The sequence below is a fragment of the Eriocheir sinensis genome, chromosome 9 (assembly GCF_024679095.1).
Source record: "Eriocheir sinensis breed Jianghai 21 chromosome 9, ASM2467909v1, whole genome shotgun sequence".
Classification (NCBI taxonomy): Eukaryota; Metazoa; Arthropoda; class Malacostraca; order Decapoda; family Varunidae; genus Eriocheir; species Eriocheir sinensis.
Genome location: NC_066517.1, coordinates 24,563,389 through 24,584,449, shown reverse-complemented (window position 1 = coordinate 24,584,449; position 21,061 = coordinate 24,563,389). Strand labels below are relative to the sequence as shown.

Below are 21,061 nucleotides of genomic sequence, written 5' to 3'. Positions count from 1 at the left end.
ATATATATATATATATTTATCTCCCTTCTTTTTCTTTTATTACAAGCACAAACTCTTCTGTCTTTCAGCTCCTTTTATTTTTTACTATCTCTCTCTCTCTCTCTCTCTCTCTCTCTCTCTCTCTCTCTCTCTCTCTCTCTCTCTCTCTCTCTCTCTCTCACGCGTTTTTTTTACCTTTTTACAACCCAGAACTCGTATAAATCTTCTCCATCTTTCCACTTTTACACAATTCTCTCTCTCTCTCTCTCTCTCTCTCTCTCTCTCTCTCTCTCTCTCTCTCTCTCTCTCTCTCTCTGTCTGTATATCTACCTATCTCTGTATCTGTGTTTTTGTCGCACTTCTTTGCTTCCTTTTTGTATATATATGAGTGCCAGTATGGTCCCACTTCCTCTTCCTCTCTCTCTCTCTCTCTCTCTCTCTCTCTCTCTCTCTCTCTCTCTCTCTCTCTCTCTCTCTCTCTCTCTCTCTCTCTCTCTCCCGGTATCTCCCTCGCTTATTCACGTCTCCTTTTGTGCGGTGTGTTAATTGCCATCGTTACGAGCTAATTACCAACGCCGCGGTGTTCCCAGAGAGAGTGTTTTTTCCCTGGTACGAGAGAGAGAGGGGGAGGCGAGGGAGAGAGAGAGAGAGAGAGAGAGAGAGAGAGAGAGAGAGAGAGAGAGAGAGTACACACACACACACACACACACACACATACATTTACATACACAGAAAGGCACTCAAACACACACACACACACACACACACACACACACACACACACACACACACACACACACACACCGACAGACAGACAGGTAAATAAAAACACAAACAGACAGGCAGAGAGGCAGCCAGACCCGCGCATAAACACCGGATGGTTCTGACATGGAGAGGTACATGAACAATACAATTTTAATACGAGAGAGAGAGAGAGAGAGAGAGAGAGAGAGAGAGAGAGAGAGAGAGAGAGAGAGAGAGAGAGAGAGAGAGAGAGAGAGAGACGAGTCAGATACAAGCGAGTCTTCTTCAGTAAGCTTTCCCAGTAGCGCTCCAGCAGTCGAGGGAGCAGGACCGCGCGCGCCGACACTCCCGTCACTTTCACGTAACGTATGACCTGCTTGACGTGACCTGTGACCGTGCCTCCGTTACCTGGGGGGTCGGGCGAGGAGGGGCGGGACCTGGCATCGACCGGAAGCAGGTACACCCCCCCTTCACCCCCCCACACAAACTCACCCCACCGCCGAAGCTAAAAAGAAGAAAATTAGCGGTTGAGAGAAAAAGTTTGCCATTCGAATGTCTTTTTTTGTTTTTTTAGTTTGGCGGAGAGAGACGGAGACAAGGGGAGAGAGAGAGAGAGAGAGAAAAGCCATGTGCGTGTTGGTTATGTGTGTGTGTGTGTATGTGCGTTTGTGTGTACGTTTCGTAAAGTTGTGATTCGATTTATTTTTTATTTTTTTTGCGATGACAAGGTGAATTTTTTGCGTCAATATTTTTTTTCCGATTTTTCGCTTAATTAAAGTGGAAAGAAAAAACAGCTAAAATTATGCCTCTGAAAAGCTTACCAAAGACAGTGCTCTCGAACTAACACTAAAAACACTAATAATAACACTAATAATAGCACTAATAACAATAATAATAATAATAATAATAATAATAATAATAATAATAATAATAATAATAATAATGATAACAGCAATCACAACAATGGCACCAACTCCGAACTTCTTATTCTCCACGGCAACAACTTTCCCGAGGCCATTATCTAGTCGTCAGAAGGAATAAGAGACAGGAAGGAAGGAAGAAGGAAGGAAGGAAGTTGCTGCCCTCGATCCGTTCTCCTCCGACACCTCATCCTTTCCTCCTCCTCCTCCTCCTACTCCTACTCTTCATCGTCTTCATTCTCTCCTCCTTCCCTCTTCCTCTTTTTCCTCTCACCCTCTCCTTCCTTTCTTCCCTTCCACATTCCTTCCCTTTAATCCCTCTTCCTCTCCTCCTCCTCCTCCTCCTCCTCTTCCTCCTCCTCCTCCTTTCCTTCTTCATTCTATCCATCCTTTCCCACTCACCCCTATCCTCTTCCTCCTCCTCGACCTCTCCTTTCTTTTCCATCTGTTATTCCATTCAACCCACTTCCCCCTCCACCTCCTCCTCCACCTCAACATGGCGTGGCTAAGGGGACTCCTCCACCACCTCCTCCTCCTTCTGGTGGCCTCACTCACAGCGGCTCAGCTACCCCAGGAACCAGGTAAGTGGTGATTAAGGTGCGGTGGACAGGTAGGGGGGAGGAGGGGGGTGAGAGGGAGTGAGTGAGTGGGGAGAGAGAGGGAGGAAGGAGGGAAGTAAAGAGAGTGGGGGGGAAAGGAAGGGAGGTAAATGGAAAGGAAAGGGAAGGGAAGGGTAGGGAGGGGAGCGAAAGAGAAGGACAGAAAATGGGAGGGATAGAAAGAGAAGGGAAGGGAAAGGTAGGGAGGGGAGCAAAAGAGAAGGACAGAAAATGGAAGGGGTAGAAAGGGAAGGGAAGGGAAGGGAAGGGAAGGGAAGAGAAGGACAGAAAATGGAAGGGATAGAAAGGGAAATGAAGGGAAAGAATGACGAATGGAGAGAGGAAGAAAAGGGATGAGAGGAAGAAAAAAAGAAGAGAAAGGGTAAGGAAGGGACTGTGATGTGGGAATCGTGAGGAAGAATATAGTAAGGAAGGGAGTGGAGAGAGGAAAGGGAGAAGTGTGACGGCGTAGTTAGTGACGGATAGAGAGAGATGAAGGAAGGAGGGAGAGAGGGAAGGAGGGAGAGAGACAGAGAGGTAAGGGGAGGGAGAATATCGGAGAAATGACATGGAAAGAAAAGAGGGAAGGAACGCAAGGGGAGAAAAAGAAAAAAGTAAAAGAAACGGATGACAAGAGAGAGAGAAAGAGATTAAGGAAGAAAGAAATGAAGAAAATAAAAGGGAGCGTATAAAGTGAAGGAATGTGTCGTACTTAGCAAGTGGAGAGTGGCTTGTCAGGGAGTGTAGCAAAGAGGGGAGAGGAATAAATCAAGGAGAGAGAGAGAGAGAGAGAGAGACAAGGTCGTGAGGTCGTGACAAATGAGGGTCGTGTGAAGGAGGGGGTCGTGAAGGCAACGTCGAGACCACCTGGAGGACCGATTAACACCTGGATCAATCAACCGATCTCACCTGTCTCTCTCTCTCTCTCTCTCTCTCTCTCTCTCTCTCTCTCTGACGCACATATATACTGACATACCTTATTGAACTAGGACTATTTATCTCTCATTCTCTCTCTCTCTCTCTCTCTCTCTCTCTCTCTCTCTCTCTCTCTCTCTCTCTCTCTCTCTCTCTCACACACACACACACACAAACACACACACACACACACACACACACACATTCGCCGGCAGTTTACACGACATATTTCACGAGTCATGAGCCGCTCCATTCAGCGTGTCCTCAAAGCAAGTTTACACGCACGGTTGGCGCCCAAAAGTCATTCCAACGTATATGTTCCTCACCTTTCTTTCGGCATTTTCGTATCAGCATTTCTTTTCTTTTTTTGCTTACGGGGTTGTTGTTATTCTTCTCGTTTTTTTTCTCTTCCACTCTAGTTATCGTATCGACCTCTCCGTTAGTGTCAAAGGAGGGTGTTAGCGTTTCCTTCGTTATATAGCTGCCGGTTAGTTCGTTATTTTGTCCGGTATTTAATGTATTTCGTAAGCAGTTGAACAGATCGTTAAAAAATACACATTATGACATTCTTAGTTGATAATTCAGAGCTGGTTCACTTTTAGGAACTCACTCACTCACTCACTAACACACACACACACACACACACACACACACACACACACACACACACACACACATACAACCCCTAACAACACACACACACACACACACACACACACACACACACACACACACACACACACACACACACACACATAAATAAAACACACACACACACACACACACACACACACACACACACACACACACACACACACACACACACACACACACACACACTTCCTCTCTCCCCACCACGCACTGATTGCACGATTTACTTATTTTTAAACTCTACCTTTTCTCTTCTTATTTTTTCACGTCACGCTAAATTGCCTTCATTTCGAGGGTTCGCGATAAATTAATCTCTTCTGCTATTCCACTCACAGGGTTCGTTTTTTTAACTCGGGAAATTTGCACGTTTCACTTCGAAGCTTATTTCATTTACATACATGCATATATTTAGTCTACTCTTTATCTTGCAATCATGCTAATAATGCTGTCATGAAGTACTCTCTCTCTCTCTCTCTCTCTCTCTCTCTCTCTCTCTCTCTCTCTCTCTCTCTCTCTCTCTCTCTCTCTCTCTCTCTCTCTCTCTCTCTCTCTCTGTTTATCTATCTATCTGTCAATCCATGTATCTTTTGACCATGAAATAATCTAAGAACACTATATCTATTCTCTCTCTATCTCTCATTTCATTTTATATTAGTTTCTAGGCCTATCCATTTTGTTTATTCTCTACCTTTTATCCCTTCCAGTAACGCTTATAATACTGTCATGATGCAGATATTTACCTTGCACCCCAATTAAGTATTATTTTCTGAAAGCATTTATTGTCCAGTATATTTTATTTGAGTTATTTTATTCATTATTTTATTTATTCTGCACCTTCAAACCCTTCTAATAATGCTAGTTCATGGTGCGCGTTTTTTCCTTGCAACCAATCTAATAGTATTTTCTACGTATATTTATTTTCCTTCCTTCCAAATTATTCATTGCGTCCTTAAGCGAACAGACACGCAATGCAATCAAGCTCATTCTCTCTCATATACTTTCTCCGTTATTTACTTTCCTATCCCTTTGATATTTCTAACAAAGCATAATTATTTTCTCGTTTCCCTGATGATATAGACTCACACATATTTGATTTACTCCTCTCCGGCGCATTCCATTTTATCTACATTTTCTTTTATTAATCTCCTAACCCTTCATAAACTCTCCTTGCTAAGATCTTTTAATATTACTTTCAAGGCATTATTATTTTCTCGTTTCCCTGATGATATAGATTCACGCATACGATATGCTCCTCTCCAGCCCATTCCATTTTATCTACATTTTCTTTTATTAATCTCCAAACCTTTCATAAACTCTCCCTGCTAAGAGCTTTTACTATTACTTTCAAGAACTAATCATTTTCTTGCTTCCCTGTTGATTCAATAAGCAAACACATCATATACTCTTTAGTCATTCCACTTTATTAACACAATTTCTTTCATTTATCTCCTGACCCATCCTAGTGATTCATGGTCTATTAGCTTCCCTGTTTCCTCACTTATTCACGGCCTCCTTAAGCGTTCGTACTCATGCCATGCTATTAGGGACATGCCATCCTCGACCCATGCCCTACATTTTTTTACCTGTGTCCTTAATCCTCTGCTGATACTCCACATTCCTTATCTGTGTCCCGTATCTTTATGTATGACCTTAATCTAGTACTAATGTCACAATTCTTTTTCTCGTATGCTTAAAATCCCCACACTGTCTACCTGTGTTTATAATCCTTCAATAACATTCCACACTCTACCTGTACCTATGACCTTAATATTATCTTTGACCTTTTTACCTTCTTTTACCTTAATCTTCAGCTTCTTTTTTTAATCCCTTGACATGTTTCCTTTGCTGTTAAAAAAATCTAGTACCATTGTCACATTTTTTTTTTTTTTACCTGTCTCCCTTATATATATTTAACTTATTTCTCAAGCACTTTCGACCAAGGATTTAATGATAAGTGGATACGAAAACCTACATAAGCCTAAACATTTACCAAAACGATCCCTTTAACTCTTCCATCAATGACTCCAACTGATGAACTCAATTTTTAGACACTTTTTGAGCCATTCTTCAGCGTGCAAAGATGTAAGGAGACGATCACTTAGGTTCATGTCTTATTTCTTTATCATATGACCTGCAACGTTTAGTGAAGTCCCTTAACTCTTCCATCAATGCGTCTAACTAATGAACCAACTTTCTGTAACTTTTCCACCCATTTTTCAGCGCCTACAAAAGATAAAAAGAAGCCAAAAATGATTTACAGGTTCAGTTCCTCTCCCATAAATCTTTAGCTTATGTACACAATCCCGTCCTTCACCTCCTCCATTAATAAGTCTTTTTAGAAACACTTTTTTACCTATTTTTCGGCTCCTACAAAAGACCAAAGAAGCCAAAAACTTATTAATCTTTTCAGTTCCTATATCATAAATTCTTAACCTATGTACACACTCATAATTTCATCTCCTCAATCAAGTTCATTCAATAATACGTCTTCAGGAACCACTTTTTTCTGTCCATTATTCAGCCTACAAAAGATAAGAGAAACCAAATACTGATTCATTTTAAGTTCCTATATAAAAAATGTCTAACTCTGATCTATGTACACACCACTTCTTCATCTCCGTCACTGAGTCGTAATAATGAACCAGTAACTTTTTCAGACATTTTTCAGCCTACAAAGACAAAAGGAGAACCGAAAATCATTTACCAGTTCATATATCATTAACGTTTGTACACACTCCCTATCCTTCACCTCCTTCGTCAACCCGAGCCAATAATACGTCTTCGGGAACCACCTTTTTCGGCCTATTATGCAGCCATTTCTCACCCCGTTTCGCCGCATCCTCCGACACGTGAATTTACGAGTATCACCTCCACATTAATTTCCATTTTATATCCGTCCTCATAACGATACATTTTCCCGGCTGCAAGTCACTCACTCCGCTCGCCTCATTCCCGCTATGCAAATTTATGGGCTTCGCTTCCACATTTATTTCAGTGTTTATGTTTACTAATACCGTCCGTACTTCAAATGGCTTTCTCTCCCCTCCCTTCTTCTCTCCTTCTCTCCTCTCAGTTCACAAGTTTTCTCTTCCTCGTTTGGTTCTCTCTTCTCTCCAACTCCTCCTTTAATTCCTCCTTCCATTTCCTCCTCCCTCTTCCTCTTGCCTTTCTTCCTTTCTTATCCCCCCCTTTCTCCATTTCTATTCAATTTATTACTTTCCTTTCATTATATTTCGTTTCACTCATTATACTACACGTTTCTCCAATTATAATTCCTTTCCCCCACTTTATCACACATTAATTCTCTTTGCCTTGAACGTTTCTCACATTACATCAACGTTTCTTTCATCTTCCTCATCTCCCGCCGCCGCTGTTGGCTCTGGACTTCGCAACACAGCAAGGTCACATACACATATACATTTGACATTTCCGCGCCAAAAAGTCAGTGGCGCAATTCATGAAATCTCACGCTAAATCAACATGAATCATTCCACGCTCAGTCCATGCCCACTCTTGTTCCACACAGCCGCTTTTTTTCCATAATGCGACCCCGATTTCCTGTTGCGTTTAATGCATTTACTATTTTTATATATTTTTTTAACTAATGACTTTCCACTTTTTCATGCATAATTCCACTCCCTGTCCACTCTTGTTTCCACACAGTCGCCTTTTTTTCAATAATTCGACCTTGATTTCCTGTTGGGTTTAATGTATTTCCTATCTTTATATTTTTTTTATTTTCAGACAATCCACTTTTCATGTATAATTCCACTCCCAATCCACTCTTGTTTCCACACAGTCGCCTTTTTTTTCCATATACGACCTTGATTTCCTGTTGCGTTTAATTCATTTCCCTTTTTTTATCTAATCCACTTATGACTATCCACTTTTCATGTATAATTCCACTCCCTGTCCACTCTTGTTTCCACACAGTCGCCTTTTTTTCCATAATGTGACCTTGATTTCCTATTGCGTTTAATGTATTTCCTGTTTATATTTTTCCCTTTTAATCAATGTACACGCAATATATATTTTTTTCGCTTCAGACATTCCACTTTCGATGTATAATTCCACGTTCAGTTCACGCACTTTTTTTCCATAATGCAACCTTGATTTCCTCCGACTGTGATGTATTTCCTGTTCCTCCCCTTTGATCATTTTACTCGCCATATATATTCCTTTCACATAAAACATTCCACTTTACATATTTATTTTCATTTCCCACGCACATTCTACTTCCTAGTATTACCACGTTCTTTTAAATCAACAATGCTTGCTTATCATATGGTTTATCAGCAATTTTCTTGAGCATCTCTTTCATCGGCATCTCCCACACTGTTTTATTTAAAGGGACAGCATCTCTATCCATTGGTCTATCTCCTTGAACAATAAAGAATAAAAACATGGAGTCTCTAGTTCTTAATTATTCCTCTCACTGCATCCTCTATTTGTCCGTCATTCTGTTACACGTGTATTCCTAATCCCCTTAACTTTCCCATTAGTCCAACGTTATTTACCTTTTTATATCACGTTTTGCATCATCACAAATCCCATCGAACTAAAGCTTAAAACAACATTCAAATCATTTCTTCATAATTCCACTCACAAATTTTATTCGACCGTCATTCTGTTACTCGTGCATTCCTAATCCCTTTAACTTCCCTATTATCCCAACGTTATTCACCTCTTTATATCACGTTTTGCATCACTGTAACCCCATCTTCCTAATACTTAAAACTTTATATTCAAATCATTTCCACTCAACATTTTTTATTCGACTCCCATTCTGTTCTACGTTTATTCATAATCACTTTAATTTATCCATTAGTCCAACGTTATTCACCTCTTTATATCACGTTTTGCATCACCCAACCCTCTACGAACTTATGATTAAAACAATATTCAAATCATTTCTTCATAATTCCACTCACAAATTTTATTCGACCGTCATTCTGTTACTCGTGCATTCCTAGTCCCTTTAACTTCCCTATTATCCCAACGTTATTCACCTCTTTATATCACGTTTTGCATCACTGTAACCCCATCTTCCTAATACTTAAAACTTTATATTCAAATCATTTCCACTTAACATTTTTTATTCGATTCCCATTCTGTTCTACGTTTATTCCTAATCACTTTAATTTTCCCATTAGTCCAACGTTATTTACCTCTTTATATCACTTTTTGCATCACCCAACCCTTACGAACTAATGATTAAAACAATATTCAAATCATTTCTTCATAATTCCACTCACATCCTTTATTTGACCGTCATTCTGTTATACGTGCATTCCTAATCCCTTTAACTTTCCCATTAATCCGACGTTATTCACCTTTTTATATCACGTTTTGCATCACTGTAACCCCATCTTCCTAATACTCAAAACTTTATATTCAAATCATTTCCACTCAACATTTTTTTTTCGACACCCATTCTGTTCTACGTTTATTCCTAATCCCTTTAACTTTCCCATTAGTCCAACGTTATTTACCTTTTTATATCACGTTTTGCATCATCACAACTCCCATCGAACTAATACTTAAAACTTTATATTCAAATCATTTCCACTCAACATTTTTTATTCGACTCCCATTCTGTTCTACGTTTATTCATAATCACTTTAATTTATCCATTAGTCCAACGTTATTTACCTCTTTATATCACGTTTTGCATCATCACAACTCCCATCGGAATAATACTTAAAACTTTATATTCAAATCATTTCTAATCACATTTTTTATTCATATACGTTTATTCCCAATCACTTTAACTTTCCCATTAGTCCAGCGTTATTTACCTCTTTATATCACTTTTTTGCATCACTATAACCCCATCTTCCTAATATTTAAAACTTTATATTCAAATCATTTCTAATCACATGTTTTATTCGTATACGTTTATTCCTAATCACTTTAACTTTCCCATTAGTCCGACGTTATTCACCTGTTTAATAACTTTTTTGCTTCATCACGAATCCCCATTTCTACTAACACTTAAAACTTAATACTCAAATCGTTTCACCTCACATGCATTGTCAATTCCTTTTTAATTTTCCCGACACATTTTACCCACTAATACAAATTCCACTTCCTGCATCTCCACGGCGAATTCCCTTTCCTCTCATCACCCGCCCCGACCTCTCCCCGCACCCCCCCGTTCTCTCCCTCAACGATTGCATCTACTTCAATAATCATTCCATTTCATGCCTGATTCCCCGAACGGCTCTGAACGGCTTTCCATAATGCATTCACACGTGGGGTTCCTGTGTCACGTTGGTAATATCTCCAGTACATGATGCCGCTCGCTCAAGGGAAAAGGGGAAGAAGGGGAGGGAGAGAAGGGGAAAGGGATGGATGAAGAGGGGAGGAATACGAGGAAGTTCAGGCAAGGGAGCGATGGAAAGAAAAGAAGGGGAAGGGGAAAGGGGGAGGGAAAAAAGGGAATGGAGGAAAAAGGGTACCAAGGGATGAAGATGCGAGTATTATGAAGGGAGAAATGTCATGTAAAGGGAGCGAATGAAAGAAAGAAGGGAGGGAATGGAGAAGAAAGAAGAGAAAGGGGACGGTAAAAGCATAGGCAAACAAGAGATAGACGGAGAACTAATATATATGGAGAGTGAACATAAGAACATAAGGAGTCTGCAAGAGGTTGGTAGTCACTCCCTCCCCTGGTAAGGCGTCGAACAGAGATAGCACAACACGGTCACTGCCTTCCTCCCCCGCTTGTTGGGTGGAAAGGTGATACACAGACGAACAGAACACGGTCACTACCTCCCCTAGCCAGCTAATTCCCTCCCCAAACCAACAGAACTCGGTCACTGCCTTCCTCCCACCCCCTCTAGTTCCCTCCCCCCGTTTGCTGGGTGGAAAGGTGATACAAGACAAACTGAACATGGTCACTGCTCTCTCTCCTCCGTCCGTTCCCTTCCTACACGAACAGAAAACGGGCATTGCTTTCTCTCCTCCGTCCGTTCCCTTCTATTCCTACACGAACAGAAAACGGTCACTGCTTTCTATCCTCCGTCCGTTCCCTTCCTACACGAACAGAAAACGATCACTGCTTTCTCTCCTCCGTCCGTTCCCTTCCTACACGAACAGAATACGGTCACTGCCTACCCTTTCATTGCCCGTTCCTTACCCAGACGAACAGAACTCGGTCACTGCCTCCCCTACCCTCGCCCATTCCCTTCCCACACAAACAGAACTCGGTCACTGCCTCCCTCCCACAGCCATTTCTCCCCCGCTTGGCCAGGTCGTAAACAGAGGTACAAGCAGATCCATTCAGCCTCCCGCCCACCCGCCCCAAGACTTGTCAGGTATATGGGGACACACTTGTCGTCTTATTTGCATGCTAATTAAGAGGTGCGCCAATAATTTATCCACGTGTATAAACAGGTGTATTAATAAGTGAAGCCCGCACTGATTGGAAAACATTATCACAGGTATGCACGGTCTCTTCCACCTGGTTCTCTCTCTCTCTCTCTCTCTCTCTCTCTCTCTCTCTCTCTCTCTCTCTCTCTCTCTCTCTCTCTCTCTCTCTCTCTCTCTCTCTCTCTCTCTCTCTCTCTCTCTCTCTCTCATTGCCTAATATCTTCTTTTTTCTTCTTTCCAGTCTCTCTTTCCTTGCTTTTCTTTCTCCATTTCTCTACATTATCTTATTTCCTTTTTCTTTTCCGTTATTCCCTTTCCTCCATCTCTCTCTCTCTCTCTCTCTCTCTCTCTCTCTCTCTCTCTCTCTCTCTCTCTCTCTCTCTCTCTCTCATCCATCTAATGCTGCAAATGCAAAGCCGAATGGATTAGCGACATGGTCTTTATAGAGTGTGTGTGTGTGTGTGTGTGTGTATATCTCTCTCTCTCTCTCTCTCTCTCTCTCTCTCTCTCTCTCTCTCTCTCTCTCTCTCTCTCTCTCTCTCTCTCTCTCTCTCTCTCTCTCTCTCTCTCTCTCTCTCTCTCTCTCTCTATCTATATATCTACCTGTATATCTCTCTGTCCCTGTCTCCAACTCTCTCTGTCTCACTCTATATATACGCGTTGGAGTGCCTGTGTGTCTGGTGTCTGTGTGTGAGTGTTCATATCCATTACACGCTATCTATTTATCTATCTATGTATCTATCTTTCCAAGTCCCTCTGTCTCCCACTCTATCTATCTTTCAATCGATCTCTGTCTCTCTCCCGGTCTCTGTCTCTCTTTGTATATACGTGTTGGAGTGTCTGTGTCTGCGTGCGTGTGTGTCTGTGTGAGTGTTCATCTCCATTACACTCTTGCCCAACACTATCCCGTCCAGGCTCAATAAATGAAAACGGAAGGCAAAATTGCGAAACCATCTTGCTCTCTCTGATGACCGCCGCGTACAGCCGTTGGTGGGAGGAAAAGAGAGAGAGGGACAGAGGGAAAGAGGTGGCAGAAAGGTGTGATAGAAATAGCAGAAGAAATGAAAAGGATAAAGAAGCGTGAATACAGGAAAGGAGGAGAAAGAAAAGGAAGGAAAACAGGAATGGAGGGAGGAGAAGGATAGGGAGAAGGAAGAGAGAGAGAGAGAGATCGAAAGAATGGCAGTGAGAAAGAGAAAGAAGGGAGGGAGAAGGAAGGAAGGAAGAAGAAAATGAGGTAGGAAGAGAAGGAGAAGATACGAGGAAGAGAGGAAGAGGGCATGGAAATACAGACGAAGGGAAGAAAAGAAAGAAAATAATTGATAGACTGACCAATGAAGAAAAAAATAGATATAAAAAAAAGTTATAAATGGCTGGATAAAATGGAAAGGCAAATTGAGAGGAGGGAAAGGAAAACACGAAAGAGAAAAGGAAGGAATAAAAGATGATGAGGATTGAAAAGAAAGGAGTGAAAGGAAGAGAGGGAGAGAGAATGGAAGGGAAAGAGATACAGAAAGGTGTGATGAAAATAGGAGATGAAATAAAAGGATAAAAGAAGAAACGTAAAGAGAGACTAGTAAAGGTGGGAAGAGGAGAATAGAGGGAATACAAAGAGGAAATAGACATAAAGAGAGGGAGAGGATGAAAGAGGAAACGTGAAGACAGTTTGACAAAGAGGGGAAGAGGTGATGGCATGGAAATAAAGATGAAGGTAGGAAGAGAGGAAAAGTTCTGATAGGGTGAATAAGAGAGAATAAAATAAAGAGAGAGAGAGAGAGAGAGAGAGAGAGAGAGAGAGAGAGAGAGAGAGAGAGAGAGAGAGAGAGAGAGAGAGAGAGAGAGAGAGAGAGAAAACAGTTGTGAAAGGATGAAAAAAAGGGATAAGGCAAATTGAGTGAAGAAGGGAAAACACGAAGAAGGAAAGAAAGAAATAAAAATTGATGGGATGGAAAAGAAGGGAGAAGGGAAATGGAGCGGAAAAAAGAAAAAGGGGAAGAAAAAGAGGAAGAAAAAAATATTAAAGGATAGAAACGATGGAAGGATGGAAAGGATGGGGAAGGGAATGAGAGGAAAGGAAAGGAAGGAGGGGAAAGAAAAGGAAAGGGAGAAAAAATGAAAGAAGATGAAAGGAAAGGAAGGGAGAGGAAAGAAAATAAGAGAAAAGAAAACGAAAACAAAAGGAAAGGATAAGACATAAAGACAAAAACACAAATCAAAACAAAACAAGAAAAATGAAAAAGAGGAGATGAGAAGAAAACAGAAGAAGGAAGAGGAGGAGGAGGAGGAAAAGAAGAGAGGGAAAAAAGAAGAACAAGGAAAGACAGAATAACAGAAAGGCACAGAGGCATGAAGGTAAAAGAAAATAGAACCAAACGAAGGAGGAATAGACAAAATAAAATAAAGGAGGGAGAGACAGAAGTGCAGAGAGGCACTGAAGCAGAAATTTTAAAGGAAAACAAAAGAAAACAAGACAGACAGAGAGAGAGAGAGAGAGAGAGAGAGAGAGAGAGAGAGAGAGAGAGAGAGAGAGAGAGAGAGAGAGAGAGAGAGAGAGAGAGAGAGAGAGAGAGAGAGAGAGAGAGAGAGAGAGAGAGAGAGAGAGAGAGAGAGAGGAAAAAAAAAAAACGATTAAGATATTAGGGGAGCTTTTGGTAATATATCAGGGAGAAAGGGAGAGAAAGAGGAAGAGGGAGAAGCCAAGAGAATGAAGGAGGAAAAATGGAAAAAATGAAGCGAGGAAAGAAAAAAGGATCCAAGTTAAGTTAGGAAGAAAAAGAAAGACGGAAGGAAGGGAGGAGAAAGAAAAGGGAGGAAAAACGGAAGGAAGGAATGGAGGGAGGAGAATGATAGGAAGAAGGCAGAGAGGGAGAGGTCGAAGGAATAGCAGTAAGAAAGAGAAAGAAGGGAGGGAGAAGGGAGGAAGTAGAAAGGAAGGGAGGAAGAGAAGGAGAAGAAAGGAGGGAGGGAGGGAGGTAGGAAGGATAGCGGTAATATATCAGGCAGGGAGGAAAGGGTGAAAGGAAGGGAGGGAGGGAAGGAAGGGAGGGAAGAAAAGAAGGGAGAAAGGGAGAGAGACAGAGAAGAATGACTCCTAAAAGAAATATTTGAGTAACGAGAGAGAGAGAGAGAGAGAGAGAGAGAGAGAGAGAGAGAGAGAGAGAGAGAGAGAGAGAGAGAGAGAGAGAGAGAGAGAGAGAGAGAGAGAGAGAGAGAGAGAGAGAAGAGGAGAGAAGAGAACCCCTGGCTGACACCTACACACAAGCCCTCATCATCTGACCCCCAGGAACAGAACTGCAAGAGTGAAGGAGAGCGAAGGAAATAAAACACAACATAAAAAAGATGACGTGGAGAAGAAATAAAAAGAGAAACAAAGAAAGAGAGAAAGAGAGAAATAAAGAAGACAACCAAGAATAAAGAAAAAACAAAGAAAAAACATGAGGAAATATGAGGCAGGGTGACGGAGCGGAAAAAGAAAACTTGTCACGAGAAAGAAAATAAATAAAGAAAAACTTGAAAAATAAACTCGCAAATTCGAGAAAAAAAATGGAAAAAATGAAGAACGAGACATCGAAGAGAGACAAACGAGGATTAGGAAGAGGAAGAGGAAGAAGAAGAGGATGAAGAAAAAGAAGGAAAATCATAAATGAAGAGAAAGGTAACGAATGAGGAAGATGTGGAGGAGGAGAAGAAGGAGGAAAGAAGGAAAGAAAGAAGATAGGGAAGAGAAAAAAATAATTAAACAGGAGGAAGAGGAAAGAGAAGTGGAGAGAAGTGGAGAAAAGAGACACAAAATATGGAGAAAAGGAAGTGGAGGAAAGTGGAACAGAGGAAATAGGGAGAGAAGTGAAGGAGAGAAGGAGGAGGAGGAGGACGTTGGTGTGAGAATGTGAAAGTGAGAATGGGGTGAGGAAAAACAGAGAGGAGGAGGAGGAGGAGGAGGTAGGGAGCTCACCTGTCTTGGGTGGTTGGCCTCTTTGAAAGGGCCAATTATATCTGGATGAGAAAACTGCGGAGGAAGAGGAGGAGGAGGAAGAGGAGGAGGAAACTGAAGAAGAAGAAGAGGAAGGAGAAGAAAAAAAAAGAAGAGGAGGAAGAAGCAGAAGAAGAAGAAGAAGAAGAAGAAGAAGAAGAAGAAGAAGAGGAGAAGGAGGAAGAGGAGGACGAGGAGGACGAGGAGGAGGAGGACGACGAGGAGGAGGAAGAGAGGAAGGAGGTAAGAAAAGGAAAGGAGAAATGTGTGTATGTATGTATGAGAGAGAGAGAGAGAGAGAGAGAGAGAGAGAGAGAGAGAGAGAGAGAGAGAGAGAGAGAGAGAGAGAGAGAGAGAGAGAGAGAGAGGAGGAGGAGGAGGAGGCAGAGAGGAGGAGGAGGAGGAGGAGGAGGAGGAGGAGGAGGAGGAGGAGGAGGAGGAGGAGGAGGAGGAGGAGGAGGAGGAGGAAGAAGAGGGGTTAAGGGTCTTCCTGTGAGTAATTCTAAGTCTCCCTTCTTCCCCTCCTCCTCCTCATCCTCCTCCTCCTCCTCCTCCTCTTCACCTTCCCTCCCCTTACCTCCTCCTTACCTCCTTACCCTCTCATTATCTCTCTTCCTCCTTTCCTATTCTCCTCCTCCTCTTCCTCCTCCTCCTCCTCGTCCTCCTCCTCCTTCTCCTCTTCCTCCTCCCCTCTATTTCTCAAGTTCTGGTTTTTCTTGTTATTGTTATTGTTATTGTTCTTCGTCTTCTTCTTCTTTTTCCTCCTCCTCCTCCTCCTCCTCCTAATCTTAATCTACCCACTCGTCTTCCACCTCCTCTTATTATTTGTCCTTCTCTTCCTCTTATTCATTCTCCTCCTCCTCTTCCTCCTCCTCCTCCTCCTTCACATCTAATTTCCACTTCACCTCCTCCTCCAGCCCACCTTGACACAACCTCTCCACATACTAACATAAGCTTACCTCCTCCTCCTCCTCCTCCTCCTCCTCCTCCTCCTCTTCTCAAGGCCACATATCACGTAAACAATGCACAAGGACGTATCACCCCTCCTCCTCCTCCTCCTCCTCCTCCTCCTCCTCCTTCTCCTCCTCCTAGAACAAATGTAATGAAATATTGAAAGAAAGAGAGAAACAAGACACAAAAGGAAAGAAGGAAAGAAAAAAAGAAAGAAAAGAAGGAGTAAGGAAAAAGGAAAGAGAAAGAAAGGAAAGAAAAGAGGAAATAGAGAAAGACAGAGAAGGAAAAAAAAGAAAATGGAGAGAAACGAACAATAAAAAGGAAACAAAGAGAAAAACAGAAACAGAATGAATGAAAAAATAAATAAATAAAAAGAAAAAACGAACAAAGAAAGATTAAAAGAAATTAGGAAACCAATTATTTACACCTTCGTCTCCCATTAGCTACTCAATGAAGGGAAGGGAAAAATAAATAATGTGTTAGTAAGTTCCTGCCCTTTGTGACACGGTGATCAGAGCTTCCGGGGGTGATGGTGGTGGTGGTGGTGGTGATGGTGGTGGTGGTGGTGACATGTGGCTTAAGGTGATTTTAATAAACGTCGAAACACACACACACACACACATACACTCTCTCTCTCTCTCTCTCTCTCTCTCTCTCTCTCTCTCTCTTATATTATCCACAAGAGACAGAAAATATGACAAGGAAAAAACAAAAAAAGAAGAAAAGGAAAATTATGCGGAGAGAATGTAAAATAATATGCGAATTCCTTGCTCTCTCTCTCTCTCTCTCTCTCTCTCTCTCTCTCTCTCTCTCTCTCTCTCGTACATTATCTCACCGCTGAATTCTGCTCACGCGACTCATAGCCCAAGACACACCCAAGAGGAGGAGGAGGAGGAGGAAGAGGAGGAAGAGGAGGAGGAGGAGGAGGGGTGGCAGAAGGAAGGAAGAGGACGATGAAAAGAAGAAAAGTGGAGGTTTCTCCGTGTGTGTGTGTGTGTGTGTGTGTGTGTGTGTGTGTGTGTGTGTGTGTGTGTGTGTGTGTGTGTGTGTGTGTGTGTGTGCGCGCGTGCGTGTGCGCGTGCGTGTGTGTATCTGTATCCATATCGGTCTGTATATGATCTTGAGCCATTATTCACTCTCTCTTATACAAATTCACATCAAAAAAAAAATCGTAATTTCCTTGGCCTTTCTCTCTCTCTCTCTCTCTGCGTGTCGCTAGAGGATCGCTATGCAGAGAAGATGAAGGCGAGGCGAAGAAGACAAGGGGGAGCACCAAGGGCCTTCAGTCTGCCTCCTGACCACTTATGTTTAATTAAGGAGGCCTAGGAAGAGGAGGAGGAGGAGAAGGAGGAGGAGAAATAGGAAGAGGAGGAGGAGGAGGAGGAGGGAGTTATTAGCGAATGGACTCCGGCTATAGAGGAAGAAAGAGGGCAAGGAGGTAGAATGTTCAGAGAGAAAGAGAGAGAGAGAGGGAAAATGAGAGAGAGAGAGAGAGAGAGAGAGAGAGAGAGAGAGAGAGAGAGAGAGAGAGAGAGAGAGAGAGACACAAACACACTCTCTCTCTCTCTCTCTCTCTCTCCCCCCAAGCTTTTGTCTATATTTATGTTTTCACTTCATATTCCTAATCGTAACTTTCATCTGCATTTCACTTTTCATATAAAATCCTCAATGCCATTTACAATACCCTCTTTCCTAGTCCACTATGCTCGCTTCCACCTCATACACTCGCACACGGATTAGGCTGAAAGGTTGCAGACACTCTCCGTTTTGAAAGTTAACGAATGCCGGTGTGAGCTGAAAAGTCTTTAATCAAAGCTGGCCTTCAGGTGGCTCAGTGCGTTGTGTAAGACCAGGGTAATAGTGTATCTTTGTCTCTGTCTGGCTCTGTCTGGCTGTACGTCTCTCTCTCTCTCTCTCTCTCTCTCTCTCTCTCTCTCTCTCTCTCTCTGTTATCTCCCTCTCTTATCTCTGTTATCTCTCTTATTTACCTGTTATTTCTTATTTCTTTTCTCTTTCCCTCATTTCCTTTCTCTATCTCATTTATTTTCTCTCTCTTATCTCTTGTATGCCTCTCTTTCTCACTTATCTCTTACCTATTTCTCTATCTCTTCATCTCTCTTTCTATCTACCTATCCATCTATCTACCGCTTTCACTATTCGCCTGATATCTCTGTTAGCATGTCCGTGGTATTGTCAGGAGCGGGGAAACACCATGATAAGAGCGGAGAGCATCGGCCGGGCAGGTGCATGATCTTGTTACCTGTTCTTTGTAATTAGGGAAGGCGGATCAGGTACAGGCGCTGACGGATGGAGGAATGGAGGGATAGGGATGGAAGGCGTGTAGGGGTAAGGGAGGGAGAGGTAGATAGGAGTCAGGGAGGGAAGGTAGGTAGGGGTTAGGGAGGGAAGGTATGAAGGGGCACGGAGGGAAGGAGTGTGGAGGTAAGGGTCGGAGAGAGAGGAATGGAGGGGTAGGGAGGGAATGTGTGTTGAGGTAAGGGAGGAAAGGAGAGGTAAGTAGGAGTGAGGGAGGAAAGGTAGGTAGGATTTAGGGAAGGAGACGAAGGTAAGTATTTGTCTAACTATTTCTGTATTATATCAGTATTTCAAAGTGTCCTATTAGATTCTATGTGACTAATTATTTCGATCTTATAATATTACATCAAAAAGCTCCAATTGATTATCAGTGTCTAACCATTTCGATTTCATAACATCACTTTGAACAGTCCTATTCAATTATATTTGCCTAACTCTTTCGATACACTATTATTACTTCAAAACATACCATTCAGACAATTCCATATTTCTTTACTGTTTCACGCACTGGATTCTGTTTAACCATTCTGCTGCATAACTCTTCACTTCAGACTATTTCATTTTAACGCAATCAATTATGTATATTCTCTAAGTCATCTGGTAGTTTTGAATATCACATGGAGCGTTCAGATGTATTACCTTTAATTTCAATATATATTGTTTTCGTCCCTTCGGCTTAACTAACTCATCTGCTGCATAACTCTTCACTTCAGACTATTTCATTTTAACGCAATCAGTCATGTATTCTCTAAGTCACCCGAGAGTTTAGAATTTCACATGAAATGTTCAGTGGTATTAGCTTTAACTTCAATATGTTTCATTTCTCTGCAGATCGGCTTAACTAACTCAACTGCAGCGTTATTCTTCAACTCCAAGCAATTTCATTTCAACCCGATTAATTATTATGTACTCTCTAAGTCACCTGGCAGTTTAGAATATTAGATAAAAAGTTCAGTAGTATTACCTTCATTTTCAATACGTTTTTCATTTTTATTCCTCTTTTCTTAATCAAACTAAAATTGTATCTGTTCTCCAATTAATTATGTATTCTCTAAGTTACCTCATAATTTAGAACAATAGGTATAACGTTTAGTTGTATTACTTTCTATGTTAATACGTTTTTTGCTCTCTCTCTCTTTTCTATTTAAACTGAATATCTGTTGCCTCGTAGGTGTATTATTTTCATGTCCAGCTCTCGTTTTTAATTAATGATAGCAGCAGCGGCACTGTGCGTATTATACTTTCATGATTAGTTTTCTGGTGAAGGTTAAATGTCAGTCCCCTGTCACCTATACTCCAGTCTTGGTGCAGGATAATGTTACCAGAGCTAGGCGTTACTTGCATGACTAACACACACAGAAAAAAATGGAACGTGAGGAGAAAGGAAGAAAAGAAAAGAGAGGGGAAGAAAAGTAACGGGAAGAGGAGGGAAGGAAAGGGAAGGAAAGGGAAGGAAAGGGAAGGGATGGGAAAGTAATGGATGGGAATGAAAGGGAAGGGAAGGGAAGGGAAGGGAAAGTAATGGATGGGAATAAAAGGGAAGGGAAGGGAAGGAAACGGAAGGGAAGGGAAGGGAAGGGAAAGTAACGGATGGGAATAAAAGGGAAGGGAAGGGAAGGAAAAGGAAGGGAAGGGAAGGAAAGGAAAAGGAAGGGAAGGGAAGGGAAGGAAGAAAAAAACATATGACGAGCAGGAATGGAGACTGTCAAGAGAAATAATAAGTGATAATGAAATAAAAACAGACACACACACACACACACACACACACACACACACACACACACTCACTCACACACACACACACACACACACACAGGTCAATGTAACAGCCATGAGGGACGCCACAAGCACATTCATCCATTAAAATATCAATCGGTTTATAGTTGCTTCGCGGAACATTACAACGCGTTCATTCCAGACAAGTTCCAGACGAGTTTGTTTTTTTTCTCCTACATTCCATTTCTCTTCATTTTCTTCCTCTATCTACTACTTACTATTATTATATCCTTCTATTACCTTTTATTCCTGCTCGTCTTTTATTTTCTCCTCCCTTCTCCATTTCCTTCCCTTCCCTTTCCTTACTTCACTTTACTCTCGTTTCTTCATTTTTCTCGCGCGTCTTTTCTTCTCTTGCTCTTCCTTCCTTCTTCTAAACTGTTTTCTATTTCATTCTTGTTATATTTTCTGTCTTGAATAATAAATGTACTTCGAGTGACTTTTCTGCATCATCGTCCTCAGCAGGATTGACCACTTGACCTTTACTCGTGTTCCATGGAGGGCGGGAATGTATCAGAGGCTGTCCTGGAGTGCGTTATTAAAGGGACGGTGTGGGGACTTAGAGAAAGGCGGCTTTGTTAGCGTAAATCTAATTAAGATTGTAAGTGGTGACCTCTCTGCGTCCCCCCGATGGTGAAGGGCAGGGCAGTCGATATGAGTAAGATATGAACTTGTTTTAGAAAGGGATCTGTCTCCTAATAGAACCTTTAAACATTTTCGTCGCCCAGTTGTGTCTTAAACCATTTGGAACATAAGAAACATTAACATTTAGTCAGTTTTAAACATGAGTTGTAGATGGGCTCATTTGATTAAACTTAATGGCTCTTTGGGTATCATTACACTCACTAAAGCGGTGGCCGAGTGGA

The 21,061-nt window shown here is 41.8% G+C and overlaps 1 protein-coding gene across 2 annotated transcripts in view; it reads left to right on the top strand.

The window, feature by feature from the left end:
• The first annotated feature begins 1,033 nt into the window (after positions 1-1,033).
• LOC126996227 (hemicentin-1-like) overlaps positions 1,034-21,061 on the top strand; it is a 134,677-nt gene continuing 114,649 nt past the window's right edge. The window contains exons 1-2 of one of the 2 annotated variants that reach the window (XM_050856574.1): positions 1,034-1,084; positions 1,676-2,224. In XM_050856574.1, coding sequence (XP_050712531.1) covers positions 2,140-2,224 — 85 coding nt within the window. In that variant the 5' untranslated portion in view covers positions 1,034-1,084; positions 1,676-2,139. Of the gene's footprint in view, positions 1,090-1,675; positions 2,225-21,061 lie in introns of both variants that reach the window. The other variant, XM_050856573.1, reaches the window with a different exon arrangement.